Source organism: Cervus canadensis, chromosome 13 (genome assembly GCF_019320065.1).
Source record: "Cervus canadensis isolate Bull #8, Minnesota chromosome 13, ASM1932006v1, whole genome shotgun sequence".
Taxonomy (NCBI): domain Eukaryota; kingdom Metazoa; phylum Chordata; class Mammalia; order Artiodactyla; family Cervidae; genus Cervus; species Cervus canadensis.
In genome coordinates, this window is record NC_057398.1 from 14,542,924 (window position 1) to 14,566,230 (window position 23,307).

Sequence of the window (23,307 nt, forward strand, 5' to 3'; positions counted from 1 at the left end):
TGCTGAAGTATGGGTTTGGGTATTTAGTGAGTCTGCCAACAGACTCCAACTTTACCACTTTCTAACATCGTGACCTTGAACAAATTATGAAAGCTGAATCTCAGTTTCCCATATGTAAAATGTATATGTTATCTGTATTTAACTCAGAGCCATTATAAAGATCAGGTTTAGTAATTTATGTAAAAATGCTTTTATAAACTGCAAAGTACAGTAGAAATATTGGTTGGGGACTACGATATGCAAAATGTCGAAAGCAAAAATTTATGCTAAATGTGTATTGGATGTGTTATCGTTAGAAAAGAAAGATCTCCTTAAAGCTCTAGATATTGAATTTTAATGACATGGTAGTGATTTGAGGAGATAAGTTATTCAAGTAACTTTTTATTTCTGACAGACAAGAGGATTTGTTGCCAGCAGTAAACCATACAATGGTTGTTCAGAACTTACTAACCCTGAAGCAGTGATGGGAAAAATTGCTTTGATACAAAGAGGGCAGTGCATGTTTGCAGAAAAGGCACGCAACATACAGAATGCTGGAGCCATTGGCGGCATTGTTATTGGTAAGTAATCCTCCATGTCATTGTATTAATAACTAAAACATAATTTTTAAGGTTTTTCCTTTCATTTTCCCAGATTTTATCAGAGTTTGTCATATTGTTTTTACTTCACTAGCCAGCATATTGGATACGTAATCCAATGATTCTGTTAATAATTTGTATATGTCTCATACCTTGTTTGAACATCTAAATCTGAGTTTCTGTATATTAATGCCAGTAAATGTACTTGAGTCAGATGTGAAGGTGCAGCAGGAGTGATGTTAAAAACACCTGATATCATGGATCAGAAGATGTGCCCATGAGATCCCAAACCCCTAGGGGCAAGAATTATACCTGCCACCTCCAGTGGAAAGCCACTGAAAATAGCCTTTCCTCCACACAGATGCAATCTTTGGAGTCAGATACATGGGGGTGCAGTTCCTGGCTCTTCCACAAAATCATGCTGTAACCTTTAGATTGTTTACCTGTTTATTCAGTAGAATTTTTTTTAGCTCCAGTGAAAATGGTAATAAACATCTTTTAGGTGGTTGTGAGGTTTGAAGATAATGGAAATAAAATTTCCTAAAATTACTGACATGGGTAAAAATAAAATAGTAGGATTTATTTCATTGAAAAAATATTTACTATTCCTTTTGCTTATCCTATATGGGCACTACAGTGTTGATTTAATGAATGCATGAATTTCATAGTTAAATATTAACATTAGGAGAAGTTCTTCATTAAGTTATTAAAACTTAAATTAGTGGTTAGCGAACTATAGCCTGCAAGCCAAGTTTGGCTCACTGCATTTTTTGTAAGTAAAAGTTTTATTAAAACACAGCTCGTCAGTTTGTTTACCTATCTATCTTCTGTAACTGCTTTCAAGAACAGTGCTGGAGCTGAGTGGTGGTAACAGTAACAAAGCCTAAACCTGTTCTTTATCTGACCAGTTACAGAGGGTTTGCTGATGCCAGACTTAAATCACCTCTTAATCCTTGGTTATTTTCCACTCTGAGATTACTTTTATTAAAGAATTTAATAGCTTGCCACTACTGTTATTTTAGACTTCTTACTGAGTTTTAAAAAATATGAAAAAATAAAGTTGGGAACATATGTGGAGTATTTTAGATTTTCCCCATTTTTTGGTAAAGTCTAATTTTCATGGTATTCTGTACTCTGCAAGGTTTGTCAAATCAAATGCTTTCATTAGTAGCTATTAGTTATAGAATGCTATCTTGAGATCTGTAAGTAAATAATTAAAAGAAATGGTCCTTAATTTTTAAAAAAATTAATGTCTAAGTGGAAACTTTCTTATGTTGTAACTCCTTTCCCTGAAGTTATTTTTTTGTTTCTGGTGAAGCATTTTGTTTAGTTTCTAATAGTTTTTGGTTCAGTTCAGTTTGCTCAATTATGTCCGACTCTTTGCAACCCCATGGGCTGCAGCACACCAGGCTTCCCTGTCCTTAACCATTTCCTGGAGCTTGTTCAAATTCATGTCCATCCAGTAGGTGATGCCATCCAACCATCTCATCTTCTGTTGTCTCCTCCTTCTCCTACCTTCAATCTTTCCCAGCATCAGGCTCTTTTCCAATGAGTCAGTTCTTTGCATCTGGTGGCCAAAGTATTGGAGTTTGAGCTTCAGCATCAGCCCTTCATATGAATAAAGTGAAGTCGCTCAGTCGTGTCCGACTCTTTGCGACCCCATGAACGGTAGCCTACCAGGCTCCTCCCTCCATGGGAGTCTCCAGGAAATATGAATATTCGGACTAATTTTCTTTAGGATTGACTTCTTTGATCTCCTTGCTGTCCAAGGAACTCTCAAGAGTTTTCTCCAACACCACAGTTGAAAAGCATCAATTCTTTCTTTATTGTCCAGCTCTCACATGACTACTGAAAAAACCAAGTCCCATACATGACTACTGGAAAAACCATAGCTTTGACTATACAGACCTTTGTCAGCAAAGTAATGTCTCTGCTTTTTTTTTTTTATGTCTGCTTTTTAATATGTTGTCTAGATTTGTCATAGCTTTCCTTCCAAGGAGCAAGTGTCTTAATTTCCTGGCTGCAGTCACCATCTACAGTGGTTTTCAGTTTAGCTCAGTCGTGTCCGACTCTGCGACCCCGTGAACCTCAGCACGCCAGGCCTCCCTGTCCATCACCAACTCCCGGAGTTTACGCAAACTCGTGTCCATTGAGTCGGTGATGCCATCCAACCATCTCATCCTCTGTCGTCCCCTTCTCCTCCTGCCTTCAATCTTTCCCAACATCAAGGTCTTTTCAAATGAGTCAGCTCTTCGCATCAGGTGGCCAAAATATTGGAGTTTCAGCTTCAGCATCAGTCATTCCAATGAACACCCAGGACTGATTTCCTTTATGATGGACTGGTTGGATCTCCTTGCAGTCCAAGGGACTCTCAAGAGTCTTCTCCAACACCACAGTTCAAAAGCATCAATTCTTCAGTGCTCAGCTTTCTTTATAGTCCAACTCTCACATTCATAAATGACCACTGGAAAAACCATAGCCTTGACTAGACGGACCTTTGTTGGCAAAGTAATGTCTCTGCTTTTTAATACGCTGTCTAGGTTGGTCATAACTTTCCTTCCAAGGAGTAAGCATTTTTTAATTTCATGGCTGCAGTCACCATCTGCAGTAATTTTGGAAACCCCAAAAATAAAGTCAGCCACTGTTTCCCCATCTATTTGCCATGAAATGATGGGGCCAGATGCCATGATCTTAGTTTTCTGAATGTTGAGTTTTAAGCCAACTTTTTCAGTCTCCTCTTTCACCTTCATCAAGAGGCTCTTTAGTTCTTCTTCACTTTCTGCCATAAGGGTGGTGTCATCTGCATATCTGAGGTTATTAATATTTTTCCCGGCAATCTTGATTCCAGCTTCATCCAGTCCAACATTTCTCATGATGTACATATAAATTAAATAAGTAGGGTGACAATATATAGCCTTGACATACTCCTTTTCCTATTTGGAACCAGTCTGTTGTTCCATGACCAGTTCTAACTGTTGCTTCCTGACCTGCATACAGGTTTCTCAAGAGGCAGGTCAGGTGGTCTGGTATTCCCATCTCTTTCAGAATTTTCCACAGTTTATTGTGATCCACACAGTCAAAGGCTTTGACATAGTAAAGCAGAAATAGATGTTTTTCTGGAACTCTCTTGCTTTTTCGGTGATCCAGCGAATGTTGGCAATTTGATCTCTGGTTCTTCTGCCTTTTCTAAAACCAGCTTGAACATCTGAAAGTTCACGGTTCACGTATTGCTAAAGCCTGGCTTGGAGGATTTTGAGCATTACTTTACTAGCATGTGAGATGAGTGCAACTGTGCAGTAGTTTGAGCATTCTTGGCATTGCTTTTCTTTGGGATTGGAATGAAAACTGACCTTTTCCAGTCCTGTGGCCACTGCTGAGTTTTCCAATTTGCTGATATATTGAGTGCAACACTTTCACAGCATCATCTTTTAGGACTTGAAATAGCTCAGTTGGAATTCCATCACCTCCACTAGCTTTGTTCGTAGTGATATTTCCTAAGGCTCACTTGACTTCACATTCCAGGATGTCTGTGAGTGATCACACCATCATGATTATCTGGGTCATGAGTGGTTTTAATTGTATATAAATGAACAAATTAGGACTTGGTTGTTTTTTATCCTAAATACCAGAAGTATAGATTATCTTAAAAATCATTTGCCTAGAAGAGACAGTTTATTTAGTGTAAGGGGGGTTTGTTTACTATATGGAAATGGATTATTTTTGTTGAACCCAAGAGTAAGAAATACAACTGAGTGCTCTAAGGAATTAGATGTGGAAACTAAAAATCATCAGGAACCATGATGGCTAGCATTTTTCTTGTCTCTAACTGTGGGTCCTCCTGGACTCTTCTCTGCAGCTCTTTGCTATTCTGCTTCATTCTGCAGTTTCTCACCAGCCTGCTCTCTTTTTACCTAGCAGTTCCAAAATGGCCTTTTCCAAAATTGCAACCTAAGCCATCAGTCTGTGTCACTTAACTGGACTTCTACCCACTGCTAACCGAAAGTCTTTCTTTTTTGAAAGTGTGCCACTTCAAATATCCCAGAGACACTGGGGGTCAGGTAGCCATCCTTTGTCTGGTCAGTTATTGTTGAAGGGGGTGATTCTGCATGGTATTCTCCACTTAGCAGGGCCTGTCCATGCAAGCTCTCTGAGAGGTGACAGACAGGTTCTCCAGGGAGACTGGCATGTGAGATTAGGACTGGACATAACTGACATCTCCAGTAGAGTAGTAATTAGCAGCCCTACTATTATTTTTTAACCAGTGTAAAGTCAGATTAGTGTTTCATTCAACTTACAGAGGAAAACAACAGTCTAGTCGTAATTATTCCTTGTGAAGAGTGTTTTTAAAATATAATGCTATTAGAGGAAATTGTAAATAACAATAAAATTTTCATTATTCTATCATTGTAATTCAAGTCTCTGAATTTTTCCCTTTTTAGGCTTTTTCATAAGCATCTGAAATTTTTATAGTCATAATCATAGAACTTTGTATTTTACTTTTTTATGTAATAATAACATTTTGTTTTTCTGTGTGTTCCCTCAGGTAGTTCATTATAATTTACTTACAGTTTACAGTTGTTGACAAGTATAAAGCACTCCAGTAAACTTTTTCAGGCATAGATCATTTCGCTTCTTTTGAATTATTTCCTCAGGATAAATTTCTAGGAGTGGAATTAGCGGGCCCCACAGGTATGAGTGTTTTTGTGGTTCTTAATGCAGGAAATTAATGTCAACAGGTGAAAAACAGTAAAGATTGGTAGCTGGACCTTTCTCATGGACGAACATTTTGATGTTTGCTTTTATTCATTCTCTGGCTAGATGACAATGAGGGGAGCAGTAGTGATACTGCCCCTCTGTTCCAGATGGCGGGGGATGGAAAGGACACAGATGACATTAAGATCCCCATGCTGTTTCTATTCAGTAAAGAAGGAAGCATCATACTGGATGCCATCCGGGAGTATGAGGAGGTAGAGGTGCTCCTTTCTGACAAAGCAAAAGATCGAGGTAAGGGTGAAAAATCCTTTGTTTTCTGCTTCACATTAATTTTTCTAACTTGACAAAAATGAGTTACAAAATGATTATTTATGATTCACTGGTAAAAGAAGTAAAAATTTTTAGAAGGTGATTTCAAAATATGTTTTTCTTTTGGAAAGTTAGGTAGTGAAATGTTTATTTTGCTTTGCTGATTTAGGATGTCACTAGAATTATATTTTTATATGTAATTTATAATTTTTGCTATGATTCTGCAAGTGATAAAAATACAAGAGATTACATTAAGAGTCATTTTTAACATTCACAGAGTCATTTTAACATCCACCATTCAATTTCACAGATACTATATCCTCTGGGTTTTTTTAGAATAAGAAGTAAAGAGAGATTATATGGAACGGTGTTATATACGATATAATAGTAATTGGGTTTCACCAGGCCACCTGTAATCAAATAACCTGTGTCTTGGTGAAGGCAGTAGAAATCTAGCAGCTTCTCTTCACTGAGATCTAATTTCATCATATAGATACTTACAAGTTACAAGAGTTACACATGACTAGCTAGTGCCTGAATAACAAGATGGCATGCTTTAATTCATGAGAGTGTATATATATCCCTCTCTGGGCCAAGATTTTTAGTAAATTGAAAGCTCTTTGGAACCCAAATTATTGTATAAATGCAAGGTCTCACTAGTATTCTTTTACAATTTCACATCTAGGGATAGAGAGCAAATGAGGGAAAGTGAACCATCAGATATAGTCTGTAATCCTGCTTTTAATAGCCGTTTTCTTAGCCACTGGAGACTCCTATAGAGAGAGCACTAGTCCTCCTACCTCGCCTTCAACAGATAAAGTTGTGTAATTGTACACGGTTGTTGATGTTTGGGATATTTGTTTGGCAGATATGTAGGAAACTTACTCAATTCAGTATAACCTCCAAGTGGACCAATTAAAAAAAAAAAGTTTAGCAATAATCTAGTGCTAGCCAAATCAGTGTTTTGTGTTGTCTTCTTGTATTGCTTTATTCTTTGAGGTTCATTCAGTTGTTAACTGTTTAAGCAGTAGGGAGTGAGTAGGGTGTATGTACTTAAGGATGTATAAATAGAACAGAATAGAAAGGATTCCTAATCTTAAATCCTCCTATGTGCCTGTTTTTTTTTTTTCTTCTTGAGCCCTTTTTTCAGTTAGATCTTTAGATGCATTTTGGCACATCAAACACAGGCAAATTATTATTCCATGTAACTCTTTAATGCCTTTGCTTTTTTCCCCCCTATTTTGTGCTACCATTGGAATTTCAGCAGCAATATTAAAAGGTAAAATGATTCCAAGCTACATTATTAATAGTAGTAAGTATCTTTAATAAGCCTTAAATTATATATATGTATATGCATGTGTATATATGTATATACATGTATATACACACATGCGTGTGCATATGTATATTGTTTCAGTGGCTACCATGATAATACATCATTTAAAGTAATTAGATTATTTTCATGTCTAGTCAGCTGTCCCATGATGATGATTCTTTATTGATCCTGTCATAACAAATTCTATAAATTAAATAATAGGTGAATTCACTAGTCCATATCCATGCAAGAGTTACTCTTAACGAAGACATTGTTGTATAGCATGTATTACTTTTGATCACTTTTTATTGGAATGCAGTATAAACTATTTAAAGAAAACCCATATATCTGTAGGAAATGTGTGAGGGTTAGGACTATGAGATTGTGGTGTAGAGCATGTGCTTCCTATACCAGAGAAAGGATATGCAAAGAGATCAGTTATGCTATTTAAAAAAAAAAAAAGTCTGAACAGCATAGTAGTATTCCCTTAAGGACCTTGCAGTGAAAGGGCTTTATTTAAATTATATGTTTTTTAAAGTTTTGATAGTCTGTCCATTTTTTGACTGCGATTCTGTTGTAGTGTGATATTTTGACAAAAAGCCTTGAAAAATTCCTTTTTGTATAGCTTTTTGAAGAACTATAGGGCATTATTAACTGTCAGCAATGAGTTATAGTATAATTGTTAATATTTATCAGTGTAACAAAAGTTAGTGATAATAGTTTTATTAAATCAACTGCTTTATTTACTTAGGAAAACATTCTAAGTTAACATCTGTAGTGGGTACCATTAATCTGTCTTGTGCTGTTGCTGCATGCATTGTTTCTCTTCTGCTTCAGAATTAGCTGATGTAGTAGTAAAAAAGTGTAGATTCCTGAGACCTACTCCAGAGTATTGAATCAGACTCTCTGAAAGTAGAGGATCAGAATCTGAAATTTTAAACAAGCATTCCAGTTCATTGTACTCAGATATACTTTGAGAAGCACTGAATAAGGCCATGAAGGCACCCCTCCTTTAAAAAAAAAAAATTTTCCCAGCTCTGTATCTGGCCTTATTGTGCCATCAAGGGTACTCAGACATGACTGAGGCAACTTAGCACACAACACACATATGGGTACTAGGTAGGATTCTATAAGTACACCAAATAATAGCAGCCATAAAATCTGAATGATTTAAAATGTCCTCCAGATTGTTTTCTCTAAAGATCTCATTCCACAGGTACATATTTCCCTTAAAAAGTCAGTTTTGATGGAGCCAATCTTCCCACATATCAATATAGAAAATAGAGACTCCAGAACAAGCCCCCACTCCCACCTTCTAATTCTGATAAACCCCAGCCATTGATAAGAGAAATATCTGCAACAGTCCTATATCCTAGCAAAAATGTCCAGATAATTATTATACATTCTTCTTCAGAATAAAGCATTAGTAATTTATCGAATAGAAATGCTGCTTTCTCAGGTTAAACCAGTCACACTTCTAAAAGTTAAGTTATCCACAGAAGTGTTAATATTGTGTCCGTCATGTATCCGGTTCCAGAATTTCTAGAATTTGTAAAGGTGCTGAATAATAATTCCCACCCTGTGCCGGCAAACAAAAGACACTGTTACCTCGAGATACAAATTGAAACAATTTACAATTAAGATTCAGTTGACTTTTCTCAGTAATATTTCTCAAGGGGGGGGGGAATCAGCATTTAAAAATTTGAATACACGTTATCATCTTGCAGTTTATAGTGTAGGGTTCTAGTGCATTAAGAGCTGTGTGGATACACAGATTCAGAACTAGTTTTATATTTGTGTCTGGTAAAGAGGCAGGCAGAACAGGGGAAATAAAAGAAAGGTCCAGTGGTTTGAACTGCCTAAGATTTAAGTGTGGCAGTGTTCCTTTTCCTAAGATTATCCTTCACTGAATTTGATTGGGGTGAATCTGTCCTTCAGTTGATCTTGTAGAACTTAGATTTCTATTGGAAAGGATTTGGTTCTGAGGAGGTGAATCTAATATGTAAACAGATGGCGTCTTTGCTTGGAAAGGGGCAGCTGAAACGTTGTTAGTAGAATTAACACTTAAGGACTCCAGCCTCTCTTCCTCAGTTACCACATGTTTTCTCTTGCACCTTTGCATTTGCACATCTTCCCTCTTTCCACAAATGCCTTGTAAATCCTGATTCCGCTCCCACAACCTTTTTTTCTTTAAAAACATTTCATTATTCTAAACATCAAGTTTAGTGCTATCCTCTCTATGAATTCTCTTATTCTCATAGATAAAACGTATGGCCATCTTCTTTAAGAATCTGTGCTCATTTAGTTTTGGCTGTGCTGGGTCTCTTGCCCTGCACAGGCACTCTCTAGCGAGGACAGGCCGGGTCTACTCTGCTCGTGGTGCTGTGGCCTTCTCATCGTCGTGGCTTCTCTTCTCACGGAGCACAGCGTCTGGAGCGTAGAGTTAGAGGTTGTGGCACACAGCCTTAGTTGCTAGATCTTCCTAGACCAGCGATTGAATCTGTGTCCCCTGCATTGGCAAGTAGATTCTTAACCACTGGACCACCAGGGAAAATCCCAACATCTTAATATAGTTGTACTTTTGACATTTGTATTACATTGTACTTCTTTACCTGCATCTCAGCTCTGTATTTCTTCCTGTCAGTAAATGCTGGTTGCATGGGTGAATGAATGATTGTAGAACATCCAGTCTCTTTGCCAAGTTTCTTTGTCCTTTCATTATTAAAACTTTTTTCTTTTCTCTCTCTCATTTTGTTTTTGTATCTTGAGATTTTCTTCATTCTTTTTTGCTTCCGTAAGTCTGATTCACCATCCCTGAATTTAATGATGTAGTCATTAGTACTATGATACTCCATACGATGACAACAGGCCCCTTTGAATGAAGGTTTTGTAGTGGTGTGGTAGATTCTTTCTTCCTTTTTGTATTTCTCCAACTGTCATTTTTATTTAACTGATTGTTGCCACTTTGCTATGTATCACATATTCTCATATATTTGATCTGTTTTTGGGTGACTTGCTCTTCTTTTACACTAATCTATTTGCTCATTCCAGTGCCAATAATAGAATAGTTTGCTATTTTGAATACATTTTAATATCTCTCAAGTCAGCTCCCCTCTCACTAATTCTTTTCAGAATTTCTTGACTTCTCTGTGATGTACATTCTTCCATAGGAATTTAAAAATAATCCTATCCAGTCCGAAAAGTAAAGGAGTAGAATTGGGATTCATTTTGGAATTGTATAACTGTGTGTGTTACATATAAACAGGAAAATTTTGTTAAATATTGACTTTCCATCCAGGTACATACAGGTACTTACCTGTAAATTGAATCAGATCTTATTTTTTCATTGAGATTTTATAATATTAAGCAATAAGATTTCATAATAAATTTAATTCTATGTCTTGTAGATTCTGTTTTTAATTATAAAAAGGATACTTAGTTTATTTCTAACCAGTTATTGCTACTACACAGGGGTTATTTGTATTTGCCTACTTACCTTATTTTTACCCTCTATCAAATTCTTTTATCATCTTGATAGTGCTGTTAAAAATTGAGTTACTTCAAGTGTAAAACAGAATCTGAAAATACAGACAACTGGATCTTTCCTTTTTCTGTATTTACACTATTCTTTTTAGTTGAAGTACAGTTGATGTACAGTGTTGTATCTGTTGTACAGCAAAGTGATTCAGTTATATTCCTTTCCATTATGGTTTATCATGGCATACTGAACAGTAGGACCGTGTTGTTTATCCATCCTGTGTATACTGGTTTGCATTTGTTAAGCCACCGAGGCAGTGACTGAGGTGTGCTATCCTGGAGCCTGCATAGGCAGAGGCTGGCAGTGGAGAAAGGGGCTCCCTTTGTACCACTTAACAATGGTGCTTGACTTCTGTGGTGGCCTGGTGCTTCTGCAAGCACCCCCAGTTGCGGCCCTAGCGCACTGCAGCCCCCTTCGGGCCTTGTCCACACAGCCAGCAGCAGTCCTCTTCTGGGACTGCGCGCTCAGCCCTGCGTTTCAGGCCCGGCCCTACCGGCGGACACGTGTCTCAGGCCGGGGCGCGCGGGGTAGCAGCGCTCCAGTCTGTGCAGGGGTCTTCTGCCTGCCACGGATGGGGGTTGTGCTCTCCTCCAAGCCTCTGAAGCCCCCTTTCTGTCCCCGCTGATCTGAGGGGGCTTCCCAGGATGCGGGAACCCCTCCTCTTTTTAGCTCCCTCCCAGGGGCGCACGTCCCGTCCCTCCATCCTCTTTTTTTTTTCCTTCAGCCTACCTGATGACTTAGAGATTTTTCTTGTCCTCTCAGCTGTTCGATGTCTCCTGCTCGTGTTCAGTAGGTGTTCTGTGAGATTCCTTCTGTTTGTAGATGTATCTTTCCTGTTATTTGTGGGAGGCGGGGAGTTCCCCGTCCTTCTACTCCACATCTCAACTGGAGCCTACACCATTCTGTTTCCTTATCCTTAGCTAGGTTTCCAAAATATTATGATGTAACATGTAACCCTAGAGTGATTCTTTGTCAAAAGCACAGTCTTTATTACTAGATAAAATAGCCCCACACCTTTTCCTAAACTAGATTAATGCAGTCTAGAAACGAAGGTTCTTTTTGTTTTCGCTCGAACGTAGGGTAGCCTAGCATAAATGAGCTCCAGGCCGCCAGACTGCTTTCTGTTCTTTAGTTTCCCTAAATGTCAAATTAAAATGTACCTTTTCCACAACTGAGAGAATGTGTGGGAACTCCTTCCCCTTGGCCACCTTCCCCCTGACACACCCCCACCACGAGCTATCTTAAGCTTCCCATGTCAGGTAATCCTGCCAGGTCAGGGTGTATGCATAGTATCCTTCTGTCCCTCCCTGTGTGCCTTTATTTCCTTCCAGTTTTCTGGTTTTATAGTAAGTTCATCTTCTCTTTCTTCTTTGACTAATTCTGCTTATCTTTGAAATCTCAGTTCAGGTGTCACATTCTGAAAGAAGTCCTCAAATCTCATTATTCTTTCCTAACACCATAGCATGCATCACAGAGTTTTCTATTTATTTGTGTGATGATTATAGCTGGACTATAAGATTCAGAAGGGCAGGTTAGGTGTTTGTTTTCACCTAGTTTTATCCCTAGCACCTTGCACGGTGCCTGCCACACAGTCAGACGCTCAGGAGATCTTCACCGACTGATTGCAGAGTCTGAGAATTGTGCGGCCCGTGATTATAGATGTTGCTACCTAAGCACTTTCTTGTAGGAACCCTGAATAAAATGCCTCTAGTGGTTTTACTGTATATTCATTACCAGAGGTTTAGCCTGCTTTTCAGCCTTCCAGTGGATTTTATGATTATATCTTATAATTCATAGACTTCCAATAATGAAGTTTTGTAAATAATCTGTTTCTGTATTTATGGAGATATTTAATCAATCACATTGATATCCATGAATCATTTAATTTTGTATTATCTTCATTTTCATGGCTTACTAAGTGGGAATTGCACTTTTCGAAGAATATTAAAATTACAGCAGTGGCATGCACTGTTTAAATTTTATTTGGTTTAATATGTTCTCATGTGTGGGCTTTCCTGAATTTAGATGTTTAATAAATTTGAGACATAAATTTAAATGCATTTTAATACTATTATTGTTTAGTGTATTTCTTGGCATTTATTGACACCCATTGATGGCAGTCTTATTAGAATCATCCTGCATTAACATGGTTTTCTTTTAACTCCAGTTTTTTACTTTAATACTAAAACCAGTATGGTTTTGAGAATATGATAGTACATGTTTTGAGGAGGAAAGTAGCATGAAGTTTGTTTCTTTTATGTACAGATCCTGAGATGGAAAATGAAGAACAACCATCCTCCGAAAATGACTCTCAGAGTGCTGCACAGACTGCACCAAGGTCTCAGGAGACTGACCTGTTTGATCAAGAGTCTCCTGAGGAGAGTTCTGTGAGCTCTCACCCAGAATCTTTATCTCCAGTAGATACAGACAGTGCTGCAAGCCTTTCTTCTTCTGAACAGGATTCTAACCCCACGGAAAACCATGAGACTACAAGTCTTGATGGTGAATGTACAGATTTAGATAACCAGCTTCAAGAACAGTCAGAAACTGAGGAGGATTCCAATCCTAATGTTTGGGGTAAAAAGGTCCAGCCTATAGACTCCATATTAGCAGACTGGAATGAAGACATAGAAGCATTTGAAATGATGGATAAGGATGAGCTCTGACTCACGAAAGTCTACCTGGTGGTAGGTATTTCAAAAGAAAAGGTAAACTGTGGTTAATAGACACCCTGATACTAAGCAGGCTCTCTTCATGGGAGGCTTTAAGTATGGTGATAAGCAACCACGTTCTGACTGGGAGAGTTAGTTATCATAGGAATCTGGAACATGCTGTGTTAGAACTGACCTTGTTTAAAACTGTCCCATCAAAAATGCAAACTCACAGTCCTCCCCCGCCCCCCAGGTGACAGGATTGTACTAGCCTGCTGCATACTTTGGGCCAGGAAAAGGTTACTGGGCATTCCTTGGAACCAGATTTCTGCAGTCTCTGGATAGTAGCTAAGAAACATTCAGTTAACTGTGAGGTGGGGAATACAGATTTGTACAGCTTTCTAATTAAAGGAAGCTCAGTTTTCTTGGTTTGGGGGTTAGAGGTTCTTTGGGGAAAACACATAGGAGTTTTGTGGGCATTCTGGTTATGCTGCCTTCACGGAAACACTCAAAGTGACCTAAGTGGTTGTGAAGCAAATGCATTCATGGTGAAAACAGTCTTTGCTCATCATTTTCACTTGCTTCATTGTGTAACATGATCAAGATGACTTGAGTTTTTTCCCTCTTAACGGTGTCCTTTTCATTTAAACCAAAGGTGAAGCCAGTGTACTTTCTCAGTGAGTTCTTTGCATAAAGACTAATCATTGGGACCAGGTAAAAAGGTCATATAATGTGGAAATTGGTTACTTAATACTCTTGAAAAATGGAGCAAGGGAGAAACTATAATGTTGCAATATGAACTTGCCATTGGGCCTTCCATAGGGAAAGCTGTGACTACTCTGAAATGGAACTTAAGGTTATATCTTTGTAGGGTAAATTATAAATCTTTTCCAGTTCATTTCTTTGGAGGTGATTACCTCTAGCCATCAGCCTTACTCCATCCCATGTGTAGTATGCATTTTGAGCCACAAGACCTGTGTCGCCAATAGCTGAATACATTTTGTTCCATTTTTCTGTCTTAGCCATGATAAAACTGTGGTAGTGATCTAAAAATTCTGGAGTAACTACTATTTTTTCCTCCTTTGAAACTGTAGTTGCTAAAGTTGCACCTAAGGAATCTGTCACATTTTCTGTTGAATCATGGTTTTTAAATTGTTGGTTTTTTTTTTTTAATGAGTATTCCTTCCAATATGGACTTGAAAATTAGTCTATGGTAACCTGTGTAAAAAAACACAGTAGCAACTAACATATAGCCATATAGCTTAATGGAACCTTTTTCCCTATTTGTGTGTGTGTGTGTGTGTGTGTGTGTGTGGCAGTCTGGTGCTGGCCACATTTAAGTTTTTAAAACTTTTTTGTTGATATCTGTAGACAGCCCTGTAATTGAAATCATGGCGTTACTCTATTTATTTTTTTAAACATACGTGAATCAGTTCTAAAGGAATATTTGAGACTTAATTTTCTTTTTCTTTACCATGTCATTATATAATAATTTTTTTTTTCTCAAAACACAGTTTTGGAGGTACCGATGAACTTAAACTGTATATGGAGCTGTTAAAAGAACAGCAGTGCTGTATTGTAGTTATGTATATTCATGTACAGTATGTCTTAGATCCCAGGTAAACGTATTCTTTTATAAGTGGATAAATAGCTGCTTTCAAAAATTCCAGCTAAAGTTAATTGGGTCAGTGAGTAATAAATCTAATAGAGAATTCACTTTGAGGGGGGGAAAGAAAGAGTAGCATACAAGACTTTTATTGGCCCTTAATTAAACCTGACACCAAAATGGATATTTTTAGCCTCTCTGCATGTGAAATTTGGTGTAAGAAGATAGAACTATAATACATATAGTATATGGAAAGATAGACATAGTGCTTTGTTCATTTTGATTGCAAAGCTGCCAAAATAGCTGAAGCGTAATTACTTGACTTGCCTTGATTTATAGGACTGGGGCTTGGAGAAAAGGAGCAGATGTTCCTTTAAGACTTGGATTACAGAAGCCTTATATATGTTGATTTGGTTTTCTTTTTGTAGCTCAAAGCCATTGTTGTCTAAATCTAGCTTTTCTAATTTATCAAAACATAATTTTATTTCCAGCAGAGATCTTGTGGCATACACAGAAAAGCCAGCTTACTGCCACTTACCCTTTCTTTGGCCATTAGAGGGAGTTGTTGCCATTCATTGAGGTCTAGAAGCAATTTGTTGGAGAAGGAAATGGCAACCCACTCCAGTATTCTTGCCTGGAGAATCCCATGGACAGAGGAGCCTGGCAGGCTACAGTCTATGAGGTCACAAGAGTCAGACACAACTTAGTGACTAAACCACCAGCTTGTTTAGAAAAATGAATCCTTTAAAAAAAGAAAAAAAAATTCAACTATAAAATTAACAAACTATAAAAATTAATAGCAGAAGGAATTATAGTTGATGTTTCCCTAGCTAAGAAAAGAAAGTATAATGTTCAGCTTCAAAACTCCAACATTGTCACTGACTCTCCATTCTTAATTGACATACTGCCATGAAGTTGTTTTTGAGTTCATTGAAAAGTTTCAACAGCATTAGGCATTTTTTTAAATGTTTTGTTTTTTAAGTACCTTTTATAGCATTTTATTTACTTCCTAAAGATTCAGGGGTTTCTGTGTGACCCTGAATTTTAGAAACATCTGGTCTACCTCAGTTAGATGTTGACTGCATAGAGATAGAGCTGAAGTGATCACCACAGCCATAAAATTGATTGACTAAGAAGGATTTATACAATGTTTACAAACCTGGAATCAAGTATGGGTTTTATCTGAAAGTTAAAAGATATTAGAGAAAGTATTTAATTCAGGTATTTTCAAGTTTTAAAACTTCACTTGTTTACCTACTAAAAATAGTTCTAGTTTTTTCTCCTTAGGAAAGTCCATTAAAATGATATACCCTAATTTGCAGTGCTTTTCTCATAAAGTTTTAGGTGTGAAAGAATTGTAACTTACTAGATATGTTTGGGATGGGATGTTTTGTTGGGTAGGTTTTCTTTTTTCTTTTTAACTTTTAATAGGCTTCCAAGAAGAATACATTTGTTTCAGAACAAATTTTTTTTAACATTATACTTTTCCCTTTTTCTTCACGTGTTTAGAGAGTAAAATGAAAAACTGTGCACTCTGTGATTTTAACTTCTCTAATATACTCTTGAAATTTTTATTTTAATTTAAATTACCATCACACGGCCCTTTCAGTAGTAAAACCAGCATTTGTTCCCTCACCAAACCCCATGCCAAATTCATCATAAAGAAAGCTCAGCATCCATAATTCCAATAGTGCTTATCAATTTAGAGGAGGGGGCATTTAGTAAATATTCCAACTGGTCGTTTTATGCACAAGGCTTCAGTCAGAACATAGAAAAAAAAAACATTCTGTGAATGAAATATTGTATGTTCAGATTTTATAAAAGACATTTTTAAAAGCCCAATTTACAGCCGTATATTTTCTTATGATGTAATTTATGAAAAAGATGTCTGTACTAACAGGTGCTGTAACACTACTGTTGTTGGATTTTATTGTTTGGTGATAAATGTATACAATATTTCTAAGGGAAACTATGTACTGTGATGTAAAAGTCTGGGCAAAATGTATATAATCCTTGTATATAGTTGTGTATTTGATTATAATTACTGATTGTAAAGATTTAATAAAATATGTAAATATCCTGGTTTAGTTTTAATTTTTAGCATACTTTGCATATCTTTATACTTTGATATCTCTAAATTTTTTTTCACCACTGTCTTCCCTTTCATTTTACCCTAGAAGAGTAGATTTGGGGGATGGCTTAGAATATAGACATGCAAACATACATTGAACAGTTCCCACAACTCAACTAGTATCCTCAGGGTAGAGCTAGAGTTATTAATTTACAATGTCAATATTGGTGGCATGTGTGTTTTGAGTTTCGTTATGTGGTGGTTTTGTCGTTAAGTCGTGTCTGACTCTTTTGAGACCCCATGAACTGTAGCCCACCAGGCTCCTCTCCCTAAGGAATTTCCCAGGGCATGAATATTGGAGTGGATTGCCATTTCCTTCTGTAGGTGATCTTCCTGATTCAGGGGTTGAACTGGCATCTCTCCTGCATTGGCAGGAGGGTCCTTTAACAATGAGCCACCAGGGAAGCCCATATGTTTTGAGTTTCCTAATATTTAATAAAATCAGTTGTCCTTTTAATATTGCCATCAAAGATAATACTGACCTCTCCTGTTATTCCATTGAGACCATTTGTTTAACAGCCACTTTCAGATACTGTGATACTATGCTTTTCATCCTTACTGTTCTAGGGTTTCTGAACACAAGATACCTTGAAAGATCTGATAATATCACTATTTGTTGATATTAATAATCACTTTCTTTAAAGATAAGCAAACTGAAAGTTGAACAAGTTCTAAGCATCTTATGCTTTGATGCCTGGTTCATGGAATGGGAGCCTTGGTTTATTTCCAGAGCTTATGAATTCGTAAGAGAATGGACTCATCATCCCAGATGACTGTGGGAGAAATAGTTTAGAAGTCCTGTGGTGTGTTAGAGCACATTTCTACCCTTGTTTCAGCCCCAGCTGTCTAAGAAGTGGTGCTGTCTTGAGACATAGCAGCTACAGGTAATACTGAAAAAATACTTTGGATGTAACAGTGGGATGGAATTTCATAGAGATTGAAAACCTTCCTCCGAGGGTTAAGGAGAGAACCAAAGTCCTTAAATAGACTCGTCAGGGACAGAGGAACCTGACACCAGGGGCCTGGCTGTTCCCCTCCTACCACCGTCACCATCACCCTACTGCTGGAGTTGCAGCAACTGGAGGCAGAGCTTACACAGCAAACCCCTGCTTTATCTTTTCCAAATTTCTGGGAAAAGCCGTTGATCTTGGGTCAAGAGGCGGTCTGAGTCTGACAAACACTGCAAGCTAGCTTGTCCTAAACACCCTTTCCCCACTCTCCCATCCAGCTTTCTCCTTGTAGAGTAGGTGGAGTTCTCAAGGCAATCTCAGAGAGCTGCTATCTTTAGAAGAACTGATCTATTTAGTCAGCCACTCTCTTGTCTTACCTGAGGTCTTATGCCAACTGAATCCCAGCTTTAATTGCCTTATTATATTAATAAAATATGTAAATATTTTTAAAGCCCTATTATTTCAGTCTCCAATCATTACTTTTAACTCACTCTTGTCCATTCACTTGGGTAATTCTTCAGGACCTCCAATCCATTGGTCCTTCTACTTTCTCAGAATCCATCACCCCTCCCCATGGCCTCACTTCCAATTTACCCACCATTAGTCTCTTGCTTTTTTGAGCAAAATTGGCAAAACTTTAAATCTTATTAAGCCCTAGAACTACTCATTGATTTAGCACCTAAGTGTAAGTAGTTATTGGAACGGGATGAAATCACACCACCAGTGCTGACTGGCACTTTAAATCCCTTCTCCTAGGAAGGGAGAAAATGGAGAGAAGAGCCTGGAACTGGGCCATGGCGGATTCTGAGGATTCAAAGATGAGGATTGTGTGTCTTTCCAAAGACTCACAGCTTGCAGGATTTAGTAGGGATTTTAGACTTCGTTCTAAGGGTAATGAGAAATCACTGCTGCTGCTGCTAAGTCGCTTCAGTCGTGTCTGACTATGCGACCCCATAGATGGCAGAGCCTGGTGGGCTCTGGGTTCGTCCCTGGGATTCTCCAGGCAAGAACACTGGAGTGGGCTGCCATTTCCTTCTCCAATGCATGAAAGTGAAAAGTCAAAGTGAAGTCACTCAGTCAAGTCCGACTCTTAGTGACCCCATGGACTACAGCCTACCAGGCTCCTCCGTCCATGGGATTTTCCAGGCAAGAGTACTGGAGTGGGGTGCCATTGCCTTCTCCGGCCTATAACCCTAACAGGCCCCTAACCCAGCTCCCCTCCTGACTACCTGAAGCTATAACAAACCCACCTCCTTGCCCAACCCTGGCCAAGTTCTCCAGCATGACGCCTGCGAGAGAGTCAGGAGGCCCCCTTCTGAAGGTGAGAGACAGGACCCTCAGAATGGGCCACTGAGGAAGGCAAGGGGAGGGGTCCTTCCACTAAAGGGTTTTAAATTAGCATAATGAAATGTAATGCTAAATGAATAAAGATCTAGAACTGTATATGAAGTATGATCTCAGCCCTATTCTATAATAATAATAATAAAAAAACCCACTGATTTATTCAACACAAACTTACTGAGCATCTCCTGTGTGCCAGGCATTATAGGGCCTGGAGGTTGCAACACTGGGTCAAACATAAGTAAAGAAGATAGAAAATAAAACAGTATTAATAAATACAATAATAAGCTTATGAAGGAAAAGAACTTATAATGAGAGGAAAGTGATGGATATCAACAGAGAATTCTACTTTAAGTAACCAAACATTAACAATCATTATCTCTGGATTACAGGCAATTTCTATTTATTTGTGTTTGGGTACATTTCCAAAATGGACATTATGATTTTAAAAATAAAAACAGCCTAGGTCAAAGGAGGTGAAAGACATGCTGAAAACTATAGAACATGAATAAAGGAAATGATGAGTCAAAGAAATGGAAAGATATCCTCTTAGATTGAAAAGAGTAATATTGCTAAAATGGCAATACCACCCAAAGCAATCTACACATTTCATGCAGTCCTTATCAAATTACCCATGGCATTTTTTTCACAGAACTAGAACAAATAGTCCTGAAATTTATATGGAATTGTAAAAGACCCAGAATTGCCAGTGCAGTCTTGAGGAAAAAGAACAAAGCAGGAGGTATATCCCTCCCAGACTTCAGACAATACTAGAAAGCTACAATAATCAAAACAGCATGGTAAATAAACATATGGACCAATGGAGCAGAATAAAGAGCCCAGAAATAAACCACTCATGTATGGTCAGTTAATCTTCCACAAAGGAGGCAAGGAGATACAATGGAGAAAGAGTGCACCAGCAGCAAGTGGTGTGAGGAAAGGTAGACAGCCACACGTAAATCAATGTCAGAGTACACTCATGCCACAGGCAAAAATAACTCAAAATGGCTTAAGACATAACAGCATAAAACTCCTTGAAGAGAATATTCAAAAAGCATAAATTGGCATAAATCATACCAATATTTTAAGTCTATTTCCCAAGACAATAGAAATAAAAGCAAAAATAAATGAGATCTAATCAAACATACGAGGTTTTGTTCAGCAAAGGAAACCACAGCAAAATGAAATGACAGCTTACAGAATGGGAGAAAATATTGGCAAATGAAGCAACTACAAGGAATCAGTTTCCAAAATGTACAAACAACTCATACAACTCAATAACAACAACAAACAACCCAATCAAAAATGGGCAGAAGACATAAATAGATCTACCTCCAAAGAAGACATACAGATGACTGATAGGCACATGAAAAGATGCTCATCATCACTATTAGAGAAATGAAAACCAAAACTATAATGAGGTAGAAGATATTAAGAAGAGGTGACAAGAATACATAGAACTATACAAAAAGACCTCAATGACCCAGATAACCACAACAGTGTGATCAATCACCTAGAGCCAGACATCCTGGAATGTGAAGTCAAGTGGGCCTTAGAAAGTGAAAGAGGAGAGTAAAAAAGTTGACTTAAAACTCAACATTCAGAAAACTAAGATCATGGCATCTGGTCCCATCACTTCATGGCAAATAGATGGGGAAACAGTGGAAACAGTGAGAGACTTTATTTTGGGGGGCTCCAAAATCACTGCAAATGGTGACTGCAGCCATGAAATTAAAAACACTTGCTCCTTGGAAGAAAAGATATGACCAACCTAGACAGCATACTGAAAAGCAGAGACATTACTTTGCCAACAAAGGTCCATCTAGTCAAGGCTATGGTTTTTCCAGTAGTCATGTATGGATGTGAGAGTTGGACTATAAACAAAGCTGAGTGCTGGAGAATTGATGCTTTTGAACTGTGGTGTTGGAGAAGACTCTTGAGAGTCCCTTGGACTGCAAGATCCAACCAGTCCATCCTAAAGGAAATCAGTCCTGTATTTTCATTGGAAGGACTGATGTTGAAGCTGAAACTCCAATACTTTGGCCACCTGATTTGAAGAACTGACTCATTGGAAAAGACCCTGATGCTGGGAACGATTGAAGGTGGGAGAAGAAGGGGATGACAGAGGATGAGATGGTTAGATGGCATCACCGACTCGATGGGCATGAGTTTGAGTAATCTCTGAGAGTTGGTAAAGGACAGGGAGGCCTGGCATGCTACAGTCCATGGGGTTGCAAAGATTTGGACATGACTGAGTGACTGAACTGAAATGAACTGGACTATATTGTCCATGGAATTCTCCAGGCCAGAATACTGGAGTGGGTAGCCTTTCCTTTCTCCAGGGGATCTTCCCAACCCAGGGATTGAACTCAGGTCTCCCACATTGCAGGCAGATTCTTTACCAGCTGAGCCACAAGGGAAGCCCATATTTTAAGCGAAAGTCGCTCAGAAGATCGCCTGGACATATATCCAGAATCCAGACAAAACTATAGTTTAAAAAGATACATGTACTCCTATGTTCATAGCTGCACTATTCATAATAGCCAAGAAGACATGAAAGTGAAAGTGAAGTCGCTCAGTCATGTCTGACTCTTTTCGACCCCGTGAACTGTACTTGCCAGTCTCCTACATCCATGGGATTTTCCAGGCAAGATTACTAGAGTGGGTCACCATTTCCTTCTCCAAGTGATCCTCCCATCCCAGGGATCAAACCCGGGTCTCCTGCATTGTAAGCAGACTCTTTACCATCTGAGCCACAAGGGGGCTTCACAAGACATGGACACAACCTAAATGATACACACACACACACACACAATGAATTCCAGTCAATCATAAAAATGAATAAAATAATGCCATTTGCAGCAACATGGATGGACCTAGAGATTATCATACTAAGTAAGTCTGAAAGAGAAAGACAAATGCCATATATTACTTCTATGTGGATTCTAAAATGCAACACAGATTACCATCAAAACAGAAACAGGTTCACAGACACAGAGAACAGACTTATTGCCAAAGGGGAGTAGGGGTGAGAAAGAGTTGGATTAGGAATCTGGTATTAGCAGATGTAAACTATTACATATAGAATGGATAAACAACAAGGTTCTCCTATTGTATGGCCCAGGAAACGATATTAAATATCTTGTGATAAACCATAATGGAAAGGAACACAAAAAAGAATGTACATGTATATATAACTGAATCACCTTGCTATACGGCAGAAATTAAACACAACATTGTAAATCAACTATAATTCAATAATTTTTTTTAAAAACAATCTAGGTCAATTAAACGATGAAAGGGAAAAAGAAAACAACATACCGGAATCCTCCTATCGTGTGCTTCTGCACAATTCAACAAGTCCTCTGTGAGCCACACTTTACCACAACCATCAACAGTGAAGGGGAACAAAATATGCCACCCCCAAACAGGCTGCATATTGATTATTTTGAATTAAAGTTACTTAAGATACAGTCAGGACTTCCCTGGTGGTCTAGTGGATTAGAATCCACCTGCCAATGCCTGGGACACAGGTTCGATCCCTGGTTGGGGAAGATTCCACATGCCACGGAGCAACTAAACCTAAACCACGACCAATGAGCCCGCGTGCTGCAACTCCTGGAGCCTGTGGACCTAGAGCCTATGCCCCACAACCAGAGAAACCACGGCAATGAGAAGCCTGTGAACTGCAATGAAGAGCAGGCCCCGCTCCCCGCAACTCGAGAAAGACTGCACGCAGCAATGAAGACCTAGTGCAACCAAAAATAAATTAATTAACTTAAAAAAAAGTCAGTGCAAGAACACCCTGACTCTCCTTTGTCCTCCTGAAAGCAGGAAATCAATCTCCCATGTCATAGGTACCCTCCCTGTACCAGGAGGCTACAGGGCATCCTTATCACCAGAGACAGGCAATTTAGGGACATGAAAGGCTATATAAACAAATCTTGTTACTTCGCCACCAATTTGTTAACCCCAAGCCCAAACTCCTTTGTCTTGTCAATTCTTCACAAATTTGTTGTTTCCTTGTCTAAAGGTATAAAAGCTGTCTACTTTAGTAACTCTTTTGAGTCTCACATTTTTATGAGCTCCCATCCATATGAAATTAAATTTGTTTTCTTTCCTGTTAATTTTTCTTGTGTCAATTTAATTAATAGACTAGCTAAAGAATCTAGAAG

General features: G+C 38.3%; 1 protein-coding gene across 2 annotated transcripts in view; it reads left to right on the top strand.

The window, feature by feature from the left end:
- The window catches only part of EDEM3 (ER degradation enhancing alpha-mannosidase like protein 3), a 90,960-nt gene extending 74,156 nt beyond the window's left edge, over positions 1–16,804 (top strand). For both annotated transcript variants that reach the window (XM_043485053.1, XM_043485054.1), the window contains exons 18-20: positions 395–560; positions 5,397–5,582; positions 12,719–16,804. In XM_043485053.1, coding sequence (XP_043340988.1) covers positions 395–560; positions 5,397–5,582; positions 12,719–13,119 — 753 coding nt within the window. In that variant the 3' untranslated portion in view covers positions 13,120–16,804. The remainder of the gene's footprint in view (positions 1–394; positions 561–5,396; positions 5,583–12,718) is intronic.
- The last annotated feature ends 6,503 nt before the right edge of the window (positions 16,805–23,307 follow it).